Below are 15694 nucleotides of genomic sequence, written 5' to 3' on the forward strand. Positions count from 1 at the left end.
CAATGGAAGGAAACTGTCGATAGAGATAGTGTCACACTTGGAATTGGAAATTGGCAAGCAGTAGCCAGCGATAGAGTCAGCTTCAGGAACCGACTGAGGGAGGCCATGGATCACACTTGATCTGTACGCCCAACGAAGTAAGTAAGTAAGTAAGATACTAAAAGTACATAAATTAAAATTTTTATCTGAAAACCTTTCCACGATTTTTCACATATAACAATTGAATTTATCGCGATTTAGAAAAAAATGTCTGATCCTTGCTAATTATAATGTATTTTTGAAAACTTGCAATAAAATAGTCATTAATAGTTTAAATAGAGTTTAAATTGATTTGTTTCTTCGAGAAACTTGCCGACTTGGGACCACTATGCTTCACGCCGTGTACTTTTCGGGTACTATTAAGCTCAGGCTCAAATAATTTATTTGATCCAGGGCGCAAAAATTTTATAAACTACTGTACTATTCATTTCTTTCATTACAGTTGCTTGATCTTGCTTGTGGTTTCATAATCTAATTAACATCTTTTGAGAAATATTGTGTCTTGGATTTTACAAAAATTTAAAATTAAAACTATATTTACTGAACTTTTGAGTCATAAATCTCCATGGAAGTCCTAATTACCAGCACAAAGTCAAAAGGGATTCTGAAAATCAATATAATAGGAAAAGTAATAATTCCTATTGATTTGCTTCGCGTCGAAGTTAAAACTCGTTGACTTTTCTATCAGTTTGATGGTGTAATTATTAAAACTATAAAAAGCAGCGACGATTATTAAACTTCTATCATTTGTTTATCCAAAATAAATCAGTTCACAAAAAAAATAATTATTTTAATGTAAAAAAATAAATTTAATTTTTAAAATGTTTACACATATAATTGCAATTTTAGTTTTATTCATGATTTTTAATATTTGCTCAGGAAAACGTAAGTAATTTAATCCAATCACAAAAGACTTTCAACAATTTGTTCGCATATCGGACTAGTCTCTAAATTTTGAATTATTATTCATGATAGCAATTAGTTATCAATCTGAATGCAATGAGCTTGGATTTTCCGACCTAAAAATAAACGTAGATTCAACAGAAGGTCTTCAAGGTGTAGCTTGGGCTCGAGATGAACAACAAAGGTAGGTGGTTGTCAGTTAGATCAGAAGCTTGGTCAGAAATATTTTAAGGATAGAAAGAAGGACCCCCAAACCCTTTCTCATGAACTGAACACCAAACAGACTTAAGAATTTAATTTTTATTTCTCAGTCAACACTCAAAAACCTTTAACAATGTGCGGATTGCCGGAACCATCAACAACTATAAATTCACAACAGGACGTTTCAATGCAACAATTATATTCATATATTATCGTGCTTTTATGCCTAGATTTAGAGGAGAATCAACAATTAATATTAATAAAAATGAAAATTTAAATAAATGTGTGTCACAGTCTGCAGGACTTCTTGCTAGAATTATCAAAGATTATATTAATGGACTACCTTTATCAACTTAAAAATAATATTAAAAAATTTTGAGACAGTTAAATATTTTTAAATTTACTTGATGCTTTTTATATCGTGATTATAGTTAATAAATAATTAAATTAAACTTTCAATGAAAATTTTAGCACATTTGATTTTTTCGAATTTATACACTCATGGAAAAAAACAACATTTTTTAAAATTTAAAATTTATTTTTTAATATTTCACAAAAAGTTGCAAGTGTAAAAACAGTCGGTGTGTAATTGATCGGCAAATAATCAGTCAAGGTCATGAGTTCGATTACCAAAAATTAAAAAATTTAAAAATATTTTTTTAAATATCTAAAAAAGTTTCAAATGCGCAATTTAAAAATCATTTAATTTTTTTTTTCCAGCATTAATTGCACTCATGTACATGAGGATTCTTCATGCATATCCCACATCAAGGGTGTAGATAGAAAAGGGTTTGACTCTTAAATCTTAACGATTTCCCGGTTCATATTTGCGAGAAAGGAAAAAAAATTAAACTTATATATCTTGCCAACTATTTAAAAATTTCAATGTAGTGAAATTATGATGAATATGATTCAATAAAAATCAAAATTTTTAAATGCATTTTTATATTCATACAATTAATTGAGTTTTCTCTTGGGAACGGTAAATTGTGAAAGTCTATTTGACCACAAAAACGTTTTCTTCCTTACGACTTGAATCATACACAATTATACATATCGATTTCATGTTTTTCAATATTCTTATCGATTTTCATTCAAACTGATGCCGAAGTGATCGTTGTGATTAATAAATTTTTATGAATGAATGAATAAAACACCACAAAACAAATGACTTCATTACTTTTCGTCATATTCTACACGATCATATAAAAATGAAATACAATTAGATCTCGTGTGACGAAGAAGCTATAGATGAAGAAATGTATAAGATTTTTTTATTTACTACTGATAGCTTCAGAGGCTTTTTTGCGGGAGCATTAATGATGCAATAGATATGTGTGGCGTAATTGATAGTATAAATCGGGAATGAAAATCTAAATTGAATATCAGATAAGGAATTGAAGTTGAGAGGTGAAAACACTAACATTTGAGCAACTAAATAAATATTAAAAATTAAAAATATTAAAATATTAAAAATTAAAATATTAAAAGTTAAAAATATTAAAAATATTAAAAGTTTAAAATATTAAAAATTAAAAATATTAAAAATATTAAAAATTAAAAATATTAAAAAATTAAAAATTTACAAAAGATAAAAAATTGACATTTGTTTTGATTTAAAAGAAAATCAAAGAAAGTGAAATTTGTGAAATAATATATAAATGAAAAATTCAAATATGTACAAATCATTCGTGTTATCAACAAAAATCACAGCAATTATTTTAATTATTGGATTCAACATGTGCTTAGCTAATCGTAAGTAGATTTTGCTAAAACCTTAAAAGAATTAAAATATTTTAAGAAATTTAAAAAGAAAGTTTTTTAATCTATTTTTTTATGAGTGTTTAAATTAATAAAATTTTCATTAAATTTTCTTTCTACATTATAGCTATAAATCCTGATATGCAAACACAATTCATATTCCATTTACAAGGCCAACAAGGATGCAGAAATGAAGATTACTCTAATTTGGAATTTCGTGTCAATGAGTTTAGTGGATTTAACTTAAAACTAGATAAGAGTCAAGAGCAAATAGTCAAATTATCCGGAGTAATTCACAATCATCTTATCAATACGGAATTTCATGCCGAAAATATCTCAATAAATTTCAAACGTGAGAGCAGAAATGCAACAGTTACTGCCCGTGGAATCATTACCGTTCCTAATGATGAAGCACTACATAAATGCTTATCAGAAGTTCCATTGTTATTAAATAGAGCTATTGCGGCTTATATTAACGATAAGTTAAGTAATGCGTAGGATTCTAATAGCAACTCTGGATAGGCAACTTTAAATAGGAACTTCTGTTAAGCAGAAAATAGTGATCTCAGTGTTATTTAGCAATTTTAAATATTTATTGTTACTTACTTACTTAAAACCTGTATATATTATGTTTTATAAGTTCAGGTATTATAGCATAATCTTCCTTAAATGATTTTGTTCAGAATTTATTTGAAAATTCCATTGGGTCTTTATATTGTTAATTATCATTACTTAATGTTTTACTTAACTTATTTTTTATTAATCAAAATAAATGCAATTAAGTACAAAAATTTTTTTATGAATTTTGAATATTTATTCTGAACTGACTGTTTAAAAATCCCTTAGATACGCGCCTGGTATTTATTCCTTTATTTCACATACGCAAACAGTAAAATGTGTGAAAAATCCAAATATTTTTTAAAATTGGGGCTACAAAAAAAAGTGAATTCCGGACTCTACTGGAGTTGGACTGCGAACTCCGTTACGTAATAAATGATAAAAAAAATCAGAATTCAGTAAAAAAATTATTATTATGTATGGAAAATATTATTTAACTAATATAACTTGATCCGCTGATTGATTTAAATCATATGAATTTAAAAACTATGCATTTTCCTAAAAATTCAACTCATTAGTCATAAACGTCGTTATTTAATACTTTTTAGGGTCTTAAAAAGTAATACAGAATTCAGAAGATATTGATTCATAATATTTTTCAATTAATTTGTGTGATTTAATTTTTCTTAAGAATGGCTTTGATTAGGATTAGCTCAAAATGACTAATCAAATTATATAATTCCAATCGTTCATCTAAAAATTGTATGTTATCCTATAACATTGTTACACATAAATATTTATTTTATTCTTATTCTCACGTTCTCTCATACACACAGCTTGTATCAAAGAGAATTTATTGAAAATGTATGAGAAATAAAAAATCAAATTTCACCACGAGATGTTCAATAATTGTAGGAATTACCGTCAATAAATTAGTATCGAGTATGAAGTTGAATTAAAAGAAACAAGTAGTAATAATATAAACTTCCAGTGTGAAATATTTAAACTGTTCAAAATATTATTAAACATTTAAATAAAAAGAATTGAAAATTTAAATTATTGAATAATAAAAGTGAAGAAATATTAAAAATTAAAGTATTGAAATATTAAAAATTGTTTTAAAAAATTTGAAAAAAATGTGCCTGAAAAGCTGCATAGATTTCTCAATAACCAAAGCTTTTATAAAAATATTGATAATCGCAATGTGTTCGGCTAATCGTAAGTAAATGACTTATCTTGCATACGCAGCTTTTTGAATTCATCCAATCGGAACCAGTTGGTATTTATATTCGTTAAATGTATACTGGAGAAGATTAAAATATTTTTTGACCGACACAAATTGGAAATTAGTGCAATAAATTCTTTTTTGAAATTGATTTAAATTTAATTAAAAAGCTTGGTTTTTCTTAAAGTTGCGTCATTTCCGAATGTTAAAAATAATTTTAAAAAAGATTTAATTTTTTCAGCAATCCCATTAAATTATTTAAATTTACCAATCGATGTTTTTAATATTCGCGGATGCAAGACGACAGATAACTCAAACATAGAATTTTTTAATATCAAAGTCACTGGGCTAAATGATCGAGCGTTGAGGTAAGTGAAATATATAATACTTTTATGAATAAATTTTCTTTCGATACAATTATTACGCATGTGTTGGATATTAAACTCTCGAAATAATGTATTAAAAAATATTAATTTATATTTCAAATTATCCAAAAAAATAAAATATTTTATCGAAATGGGAAAACCGGAATGAAATTTCATCATTTTAATTCATAACTTATTGCTCTAATTGTCAAATGTCACCGTATTGATGAGGGAATCACATTGCCCCCAAACAAAAAAATACTACAATCGAATTACATCAATTCACTGTATTTCACATTATTTTTAATATTTTTTTATCAATTCACAAACTATTACTTATCAATGTGTGAATCTTCATACAATCAAAGATATTTTGCATCACATTTGTCACATAGCGAGAACAAAAGGTTCTCTTGTTGCATAAGTTTTAGGCTTGATTCTAAATATATTTTAGTTTACATCAAGATTTAGATAAATATTTAGATATATTCTAAATTTTTAATTATTGTTGGTATCAGGGTCAGAGAATATTGGTTTTGATTACTATATACATAATTACCGAAAAACACAAGGCACAAAAACCGTCGAAAATCCTTGGAAAATCCGGCCCTGACCGGCTTGACTCTGACCTTATACAAAGTTTAAAAAATTACCTTTAAGTCAGAGTCAAGTCAGTCTTTGGGTGAATTTTCATCTATTTTCATAGTTTACGGCACAATTAAGCATTATTTATGGCACATCAATAAGATGGTACGTCATTTTGGTAAATAGAAGCATAGTTGAAGTTTAAAAGTTTTCCATCTTAAGATCCGTTCAATTATTCTGTAATCAATGACCGACAGGTCTAAGATTTAGTGCCAGTTTAAATACAGATAATTTTTTCCATCGAGAATTCGTAACAAGTTGAGTCATTCTGTTCATTAACTCTTAAAAATTCCAATATTCGTTAATTAATTAAATTTAATTTCTCATAAATGTTTTAGTTTACCTCACAATTTACATTTAACCACGGATTCCCAAACTATTTTCAAATAGTGCTTTCAAAGTTTCATCTCATCTCTGATTGGCTTACGCTTTGTATGGGCGGGCTAAAGTTAGTCAAACAAAACTTTTTAACTCTTTAATAAATTAATTTTTTTCTTTCATTTCTAGGGATCATCAAAGTTGGAATGTTTTAATCTTTTCAGAGCTTCAAGTGTCTGGATATTACAAAGACTCGTATCATCATGAAAATAAATTTTCATTAAAATTACCGAATGTTAATATTGGAGTTAAATTAGACAGCAATAATGTAATAAAAAATGTAACAAGTGCCAAAATTCAAGACAAGGTTAAAATTGGCCTTAGCAATGAGGCACTTCAAAAATGTATTTCGGAAGTTCCATCATTTTTTGATGATTTAATATTGAAATATGCAAATCAACTGATTGATAAAGTTTTATGAGCTTTGAAATCAAACAAATCGGAATTGGATACGGAATTTGATAAGTTGATACTTAAGTCTTCTGAAGACATGAAGAGGATCTCAAAATATTTAACTAAGTTTTAAGCCATTAAAATTGGATGTTAGTTATAATTTATTTTATTTAATAAATTTAAAAGGGTAAATGAAAAAAATTGTATTATTTTATTTAAAATACTTCTAGAGGTTTTGAATTACAATTGAGACTATTAGAACCCGCCACACACTCAAATCTGGACATTGGAGGTAGCACGAAGATGACGGTTGATGTTTTTTACAATAAGTTATCAATTGATATAGGAGTGCACTCCTAAGGGTTATCAATGATAAGAACAAACTTTTAGTTTCGGCCTGTCTCACAAGAATTTATGACTTCTACTGCTATTGTATAACTTTAAGGCAAACAATTTTCTTCACAAAATATTAAAATAACAAATTAGATGATTAGTGTTTCATTATTGTACACATTATTAGTATCACATTTCAATTTTATCATTACTACTACTTACTACATTTTTAATTCATTGATGATAATTCAGCTATTGAATCTTCAACACGTGATGATTAATTTTTTTTGTAATTCATTGCTTCTCAAAATTTTCATCTTTTGACAAACTAAAATCACTATTTTAGTAATAGTAATCAAGATTTCATCTGGAAAGCACACTGCGTAAAAAAGGCTTAAAATCTGTATCCAGGTGTTAATATGCAAACTGAGCAGAGATCGCGATCGTGATAAATCAAATCTATTTCAATGGTGACGCTTTATTCTTAATGAATCGATTTATTTTTGTTCTTGTTTAACACAATTTCCGCTAAAATAAATTCTCGATATATAACTTTTACGCACGACCTTCTCAACATCGTTATGTGATCTTTCAATTAAAAACAACGAAATCTCACTAAATATTTATTTACTTATCTACACGCAAATATAACTTACGCCTTCACTTTTCAAATTTCCAATGATATGTGATCACATACTTTTTGTCCACAAATATTTGTTACTCAAACTTTTATTTCGTGATGCTTTCGCGAATGTCTGTTTTAATTCTTATCACCCTAAATGCTCACAATTGACGTAAATCGTGTTTCACCCAAAAACAGACACTGCGTGTATTTTTTTTGATATCTGAACTCTTACCGTGAGAATTTTTCAATTCCCTGATCACCAGATTTCAATATTGATATCAATAATCTGCATTGGCGTTTACGCAACCAATTCGCATAATTGGTCTCTGGTTTGATGACTATTCAGTCACGGATCTCGTTAAAAACAGAGATAATTGATAAATTGTTAACCCATTGACGTACTTGCGACTGATATTGAATAAAAAACCAGAATATGTACTGAGAGCGCCGAAGTCAAAAATATTTAATGTATATCGAGCCGTTGAAGTGTTACAATCAATCTCTGAATTATTAATTATTTTGCAAAAAAAAAAAAACTAGAAAATTTAAAAAATAGTTTTCATTAATAGAGTGATTAAAAGGATTAAAGGATAAAAGTTCAAAATTATAAAAAAATAAAAATGATTAAGAAGAACATAAAAATTGCAGTGTTTTTGTGGTTTATTGCATTTAGATTGGCTAGTGCAGCTCGTAAGTATTTTTGCAATTTTTTTCTTGTTATTCTGGTGCTGGGATAAATAAATTATTCCAAAAGGTTAAAGGAATATTTTAATGTTGGATTAAATTTAAAAGAACTTTTCAAAATGTGTATAACTTACCTAACTGGTGTTAGAGGTCAACTGTGATACATTGCATTGCTTTAATAGTGTTTTAAGATAGAGTTGACAGGATTATTGTAGTATATACTTGAAAAGTTCAAAAAGACGTGTTTCCAAAGGAAAAGTTCAAGCGTCTATGAATAAAATTTCGATTTTCGTTTCAAAAAGCTGCAACATTGCACAGAGAAATTAATATAATATGAATAGAAGGAAAGGATGGGGTCTAAAAATTTCAATTTTGCAAAACATAATAAGTAAAAATTGACTCCCTTAGAGTGGGAGGATGTGCAATTGAAAAAGATCACAAAATTGATGAAGATATGATTTATCAGTTCCGCACTCTTAACAATATGCTTAGATTGATTTTTAACATCTTTTTAATTTATCTTTTTAGCTCTGAATAAATGTATTGATAGCACAGAAGTAGAAATGAAATTTGATCATCACAAACTTGGATATTTGCTCGTCGACAAGATTCTTGGAAAGGATATGAATGCAGAATGTTTAAATAATGTTGAATTTTCATCAATTGTAATAACTGGATTAGAAAATTATCAAATATGGTAAGTTAAAGACACAATAGATATGGAAATCTTACATCCTTACGTGAATCTGACAATCAGCTTATTATTTAATGAAGGTTGATCCAAAATCCATAAAAAATCTTCAGATTGTTCTGGTTTTTGTGGATAAAATCTCAAAATCCTTTTCTAAATTTTAGTGAACAAATGAGAATAACAAATAAATTTTCTTATATTTTTAGTGCAATTAATAAAAACCTAAGGTTAACCTATCCAGACATATCAATAAAAGGAAAATACAAAGCTCCATTTGATTCATTTGACAACACCGTATTCGATGAAGATTCATTTACAATAAAACTAACAAAATTAGTTTTAAATTTATCAGTAAATGATAATGATGAAACTATATTAACATTTGTGCAGCATGTAGGTGTGCATCCTCAAATTCACATACCTACAAATGAGGCTCTGATTAAATGCATCTCTAATACTAAAAACTTAATACACCAGCAATTCCTTAAGTATGCACAACATGAATTAAAAACTGTTATTGATGAAACATGGGTTATAATTGGAGACAATCAAAATCAAAGTCAGGAAAATTCATCACAAATGTCAGAAGAACTTTCAAATAAAAAGAGAACCATTGTCTTTTACTACAACTTCTTGAGATATCTTACCTTCAGAGACAACACATAAATGTGCGTAAAAATGCCACAAAAAACCACAAAGATGGCTAGTTCTGAAGAACAATGCCGTATCAACAAAACAATTCAGACATTTTTCTGAAATTGAACTCAAAAGTGTGAACGAGATGAAAGAGTCAGTCAAGAAACTCCAAAAGCTGAGTTTCATGGATACTTGTTAAACTACTGAAAAACAAGAAGTTAGGATCTGACCAGATGTAAAATATGAAAAGGAAATAAAATGTTTAATAATTATAAATTCTTAGTTCTTTTCTTGCTGTAATGTTTCTGAGTGAATCTTTATTGTCATTTATTTGTCGACATTAGCGTCCGGAGTGATTTTTTCTCTGCATATAAATTGTAATGCATTTCTTTTTGATTATAAATGATGTAGCAGGAGTAATTAAAATTTAGGTCGGCCATCTGCTGTATTTTTGCCGGGACGCTGCTGTACTTTTCAGACTTGCTGCTGTGTCCCGTCAAAGTCTCAAAATGTCCCGATTTTTCAAGTCGAAAACTCTATACAAATATGGGAATTTTTGACAAATTCTGAACATTTTCATTTTTGAAGTCCGGGTTCAAGCCCTATTAAAATTATCAAATAAAATAAAAAAAAAAAATTAAATTTTAAAGAATGTTTGTAACAACATTTTTCTAATTTTAGGAAAGGATACCTGGGTCTTCTCCTCTCTATGCTTTTGGATCGTAGCTCTCGTTTCTACTATTCGTTTTAAACTTCAGACTCTTGATCCGTTTCTTAATCCAACATGGATCAGAACCCCTGACAGACAAAGAGTTTGCTTTCATATTACAATGCCCACTAAGATACCTAAAATAGGTCTCTTTGCTGCTAGTTAACTCCAGTCTATCACAATCGGTTTGGTTTGAAATATTTTTGTATGATTTGTGAAAATTTAAAAATTTTGTGTTTCTTTAAAAAAAATATTAATAGATAAAATATATTTTTTCCAAAATGTGGGGAGGCGCGGGTTAACCCCCAAAACTCCCTTGAATAGACCGTCCTTGATTAAGCCAATGATGTCCAATAACCGTTGCTCATCGTTCAAAAAATAATTTCATCCTCATTATGTCTTTACTTCATAACTGCTTATTATGGAAAAGAACAGGGTGATCCTTATAATAAAAACTAATAAAATTTTTTAAAATTTTAAATTTAGAGCGGAGAGAGTAAAAAGTTTTTTATAGATTAATTTTTCCACATATGCTGCGCTCACTCTTCTTAGAATCGTTAGAACAATAAGACGTTGCATAAAATCAGTGGAGATTTATAATTCTTAAAATAATATACACAGGAAGTGAGAGTTATTGCTTTTAATACTATCAAATTGGAGCGATCTGTAAAATTGTTTAAAGCAACGAGACATTTTGTAAAGAAGAGGAGCAAAGTCGCTACAAACAATGAAATTCTTTTGGTAAGTTTAATAAACATTTAATTAAATCTGTAAATTAGCTTTTTTAAACAGCTGAATATTTAATTTAATAAAAATATAATATAATTTATCAATTAACTTACTAACATTTTAATTTTTAATTGTCAATATTTTAATTCTTAATTTTTAAAATTTTCTAAAATAATTTTTTTTAAATTTACTGAAAATTGAAAATTAAAAATAACCATATTTTTATTAAAATTATTAATTTTTATTTTTAAATTTTAATATAAATTTTTTTAAATTTTTTTTTAATTTTACTAAAATAAAAGTTATTAAATTAAAAAAAAATTAAACACAAGAATTGATAAAAAATAAGTCAATTTTTAGAAAAAAAAAATAAATAAATTTGAAATATGTCATTTTTTTTGAAATGTCCATCCGTTGCTTTTAATTTCCAAAATATTTAATTCAAAACTTTTTTCTTATCTTTTTTTCCATTTTAGGTTCATCATTTGCCTTCTATTTCCATTAATAGAGCGCTTATCATCACTAAATATTGAATGCGAGTACGCATCCGCTTATTTTGAAGCTGTTGGTGATCTTTACTACTGTGACTCAAAATATGACCTCGATATTTTTTCAAGACAGTCTGCAAACATCGATGAAGTTACTGGAAAGCATGCTTTAGGTAAAGCAGGCAAGGATATTGGTGCAGTGTATTTTTTGAACAAAACTGTCAAGTACTTTCCACAAGGAATGGACAAATTGTTTCCAAATCTTAGGGCTATTGCTATTTGGGGTGGGGGTACTAAGGAAATCCATCAAACTGATTTAAAGCCATTCATTAAGTTAGTTCATTTTATTTTGCATGAATGTGAAATTGAGGTTCTTGAAGACGGCTTGTTCCATTTTAATCCAAAACTTAAGTACATTTCTTTCCATGGCAATAAAATCTTTCATATTCATCCAAATGTTTTCGACAATTTGAAAAACTTGTCATGGTTGTATCTTGGCTCTAACAAGTGTATCAACAATGCTTCAGAAAATAGCACAAAAAGTGTCAATTCGCTCATTCCGGTCGTTAAAAATAAATGCAAGAGTTCAGAATTTATGAATTTGGATGAACATTTAAAGAAACTTGAAGCAGGCGTTGAAAAGGGAGAAATTAAGAACTTTAAAGGTGAATTTGCTGAATTTAAGACCAAATTTGTAAGCTCGGGATTTAAAGACAGCTATACACTCGGATCAAGATTTGATAAGGTTAATGACTACTTGACTGGGTTAAATGAGAAGATTTACTGGACATTACTCGATAAAGTTGAAGCTCTTGATAATAAAATAGAGAAAATTACAAAGGGTATGAACGCAGGTGAATTTTAGATAGAACGAAAGGATTTTAGGAGATGTGGATGCTCCAGAATATCCTCAAATGCATCATCAATTCCCTATCATGATGTGTTGATTACTAGGGATGTTGATGGCTAGGAAATTAATTAAATATTATGCTGATTACAGCATAGGCGTGAACTAAAGTCGGATAAGTTCAACGACTTTTATATAAAGCTCACAATTATAATATTAAATAGAGATCTTTTACATTTTATGTTAGGAAACTATTATTTTTACTAAACCTCCACTAAAGCGAGAATGTAACCCTAACGGACAATGAGCATACTCGCCCAAACGAACTTGTTCATATGAATTCTATACTCATGAGAATGCTTTTTGTCTGTTCGGGTAATAAATTAACGACTTTATGAATAAATAAATAATTAAAGATAAACTAATAATAAAATAAGCAAGCATTGTTGCATTGTTGTGCCATACTTAAGGACAGGACTATAGCTAGTCTATTGTCTTCATCTTGCTACTTCACTGTCAAATTGTGCCATTGTGCAATTAATAATGTATAACATTTTGTAACAAATTTAATAAAACTTGAATAAATAAAAAAAAAAATGATTTTTTTAACATTCATGATTTTCAGTTGCTGAGCATCTTTATAATTAAATTAATGAGTCTTTCAAAGGTCAATAATGTGTACTTTAAAAAGTTATTGCATTAAGGATCGTTCACTTATTACATTTTAGATGAATTCTCGGAACTTCCATCAGATTCAATCATCCCCCTTGTATTTATGTAATAAATGTAATAAGTGAATAGCCTCTTATCTGTAACGAAATTAATTTTTATATTTCTCTAAAGTGTTGGTCTTTATTACCGAATTAACAGAATTTAATATTGACAAAGTCTACGTCCTTAATAAATATTGCAAAAATTACAATATTCTTCATAATTTGGAATCATTTGAATTATTGGTATTGAAATATGAAAATCATCGGTAAGAATCTTGTCATTCATCGTGTTTTATTACAAATTTTATGCTCTAGTGGAAATATAGAACTGCTTAATGAACAAAATCAAGATGAAATTGGAGCTCTGGACGGTTCTGTATGAAATTTAATAAATATGAATTTAGGAATATGAAATTTAGCTGGAAAAATAGGAAAAGGAGCTACAAGCTTTTATTATGAATAAAATTGAAAAGATGTTAAGTATCATCCTATGCCTGAAGAATATCGAAACAAGAGCATAAATTTACAAAATATTTGTAAATATTTAAAATGAAAATAAAATATCAAATATCAAATAAATATTCACAATCTGGTTTGAAATAGATTTTTAAAAATTTCGTTCAGAATTATTTTAAAAATTCTGGACTAGATTTAAATTTACACATTTTGGTTCATAGGTGGCGCTACAAGTTCCATCACGATACCAATTCTTTATTTCATCAACGATACTCATGAAAATCTAGCAAAATAATCTTAATTCTCTCAATCTCACAGTACATTATCGTACATCCATTGCGCATGTAGGCGGTCCGCAACAAATCTCTACACCAACAACAAGTCAACATTGTTGCTGTTATTAATTTTCCTTTTCCTTTAAATTAAGTAAAAAAAGCAAAATTTCTCATTTGACAAGTGATTGCGTATTGAAGAACATTGCAATTGCCAGAACAAGAATTAATCAGTCACAGTCATTGGAAACGGCAAAAATGTACACAAAAGCTTGATTAGAAAAAGAAGAAAAAATCTATTTGGACTGGAAAATTGAAAAGACAATCAAGAAACTTTTTTTAAAGTTTTTTTTTTCTTTCATTCGTTGCTGCTCATTTTCGAGTCGTACGATTAATAAATATTGTCTGATTGGCATCGATTGAGCTAATGAATCTCTTCTCGCTTCTCTGTTGTATCTTTTGAGGATGGTGGAAATTACTGAAGTTAAGTCAAGCGGATGGGAAAATGAGGGATAGAAATTCGAAAAATTGCTACATTTTTTTTTGCATTAAATGTTACCAAGTTTTGCTGAGTCCTTGTTCAATTTTGCTCTATTTTAACAAGTTTCGTTCACTCTTTGTCAAGATTTTTCCCAATTTTCTTTAAGTTTTGCTCAGATTTTGTCAAATTTGAATTAAGTATTGCTCAATTTCATAGTCAAATTTTATTCAGTTACAGTTTCTCAATTTCATAGTCAAATTTTATTCAGTTACAGTCTAGGTTTGCACATTTTTATTAGTCAAGTTTTGCTCAGTTTTAGTCAAGCTTTGTTCAAGTTTTGGCAAGGTTTTGCTCAATTTTAGTCAATATTATTAGAATTATGTTTCACAAATTTTGAACAAATTATTCACAGAATTTTTCCACAAGGACGAAAAAGCAAGCATTTTTATCCAGTCCATTGCGCAATAACAATTTCTTTATATTTTTCTCATCCACATTGACTCACCCCATTCCAAAACTTTTTCTTTTTTTGACTTGTTATTTTTTTCTCACTCCATAAACTTTCCCCATTTTGATATAATAAATGAATAAGAACAGAAAAAATAAGGAAGAAGAAAAATGATGGAAGATTTACGTAATTAAAATGGAAAAAGAAGGAAAAAAATTAAAGTTTGATAAAATTTATTTTGCTAGTCGCAGTTATAATTTTTGAGGTTGTTTTGTAGTTTTGCTGTTAGTTTGACCTAAAGGTGAATTATTAGAATAAAATTAAAAAACTTTTTCAATATTTGCTCATTTTTTATTTTACTTATTTGTTCATTCAATTTTTGTTTTGTATTATTTAAATTCTCTAAATTTACAGAATATTTTTTCTTAATAATTAAAAATTTCAAAAAAATTTATTTTTTTATTTTATTTTTTTGTTCATCTAAAATTTTTCCTTAAAAAGCTAAAAATTTATAAATTTTATATTTCTGAGTATACTACAAGTATACATTTGTTATTATCATGTCTATAAAATTTTCATCGTATCTCTTTGTTAATTTTCGTATTTGTTTCGTATTAAATTCTCTTATCATAAATAAAAGTTATTATCAAAATATTCAATTGAACCTAAATTATTAGGATATGAATACACAGATCTAGATCAAGAATGTGGACTGATCAAAAATTATCAAAAGATGATTAATCAATTCCAAATTTTTGATCTAGATTAGACCTAATTATCATTGGCATATTCAGGGTAAAGGAGCTGCATATCAATTTTTTGGAAAAACTTTTCAATTCCCTAGAGTTTTTTGGAAAGAAAATTCCAAAACATCCTCTCTATTTTTACAAGCCATATATATATGGCTAAGCCCCTGATCTGTCCGGTTTCAAAAGCATCTGTTTTTAGAATTTTTGAATATTTTGATAATTTCTTTCATCGACTAATTAGAATTTTTATGGACTTATTTAGATAATTTCTTAAATTTTTATGGCGATATTCTTCTGTGACGACATTTTTATATTTTGAGTTATTTAGCAAGATCGCATCTTGTAGGTAATATATGATGAGTCAA

General features: G+C 27.7%; 2 protein-coding genes across 3 annotated transcripts in view; one reads left to right on the top strand and one right to left on the bottom strand.

Annotated features, from left to right (window-relative positions):
* The window catches only part of LOC139099458 (chymotrypsin-2-like), a 161840-nt gene that overhangs the window by 23290 nt on the left and 122856 nt on the right, over window positions 1-15694 (bottom strand). The gene's annotated exons all lie outside the window — the stretch shown is intronic.
* LOC139099347 (uncharacterized) lies at window positions 10705-12821 on the top strand. The gene is made up of 2 exons (XM_070651778.1): window positions 10705-10887; window positions 11352-12821. Exons 1-2 carry the CDS (start codon window positions 10874-10876, stop codon window positions 12226-12228), a joined length of 891 nt encoding a protein of 296 aa, XP_070507879.1. The 5' UTR covers window positions 10705-10873; the 3' UTR covers window positions 12229-12821.

This window comes from Chironomus tepperi, unplaced genomic scaffold, assembly GCF_022539635.2.
Source record: "Chironomus tepperi strain 1889 unplaced genomic scaffold, CSIRO-AGI_Ctep_v1 contig_467, whole genome shotgun sequence".
In the NCBI taxonomy this organism is placed as follows: Eukaryota; Metazoa; Arthropoda; class Insecta; order Diptera; family Chironomidae; genus Chironomus; species Chironomus tepperi.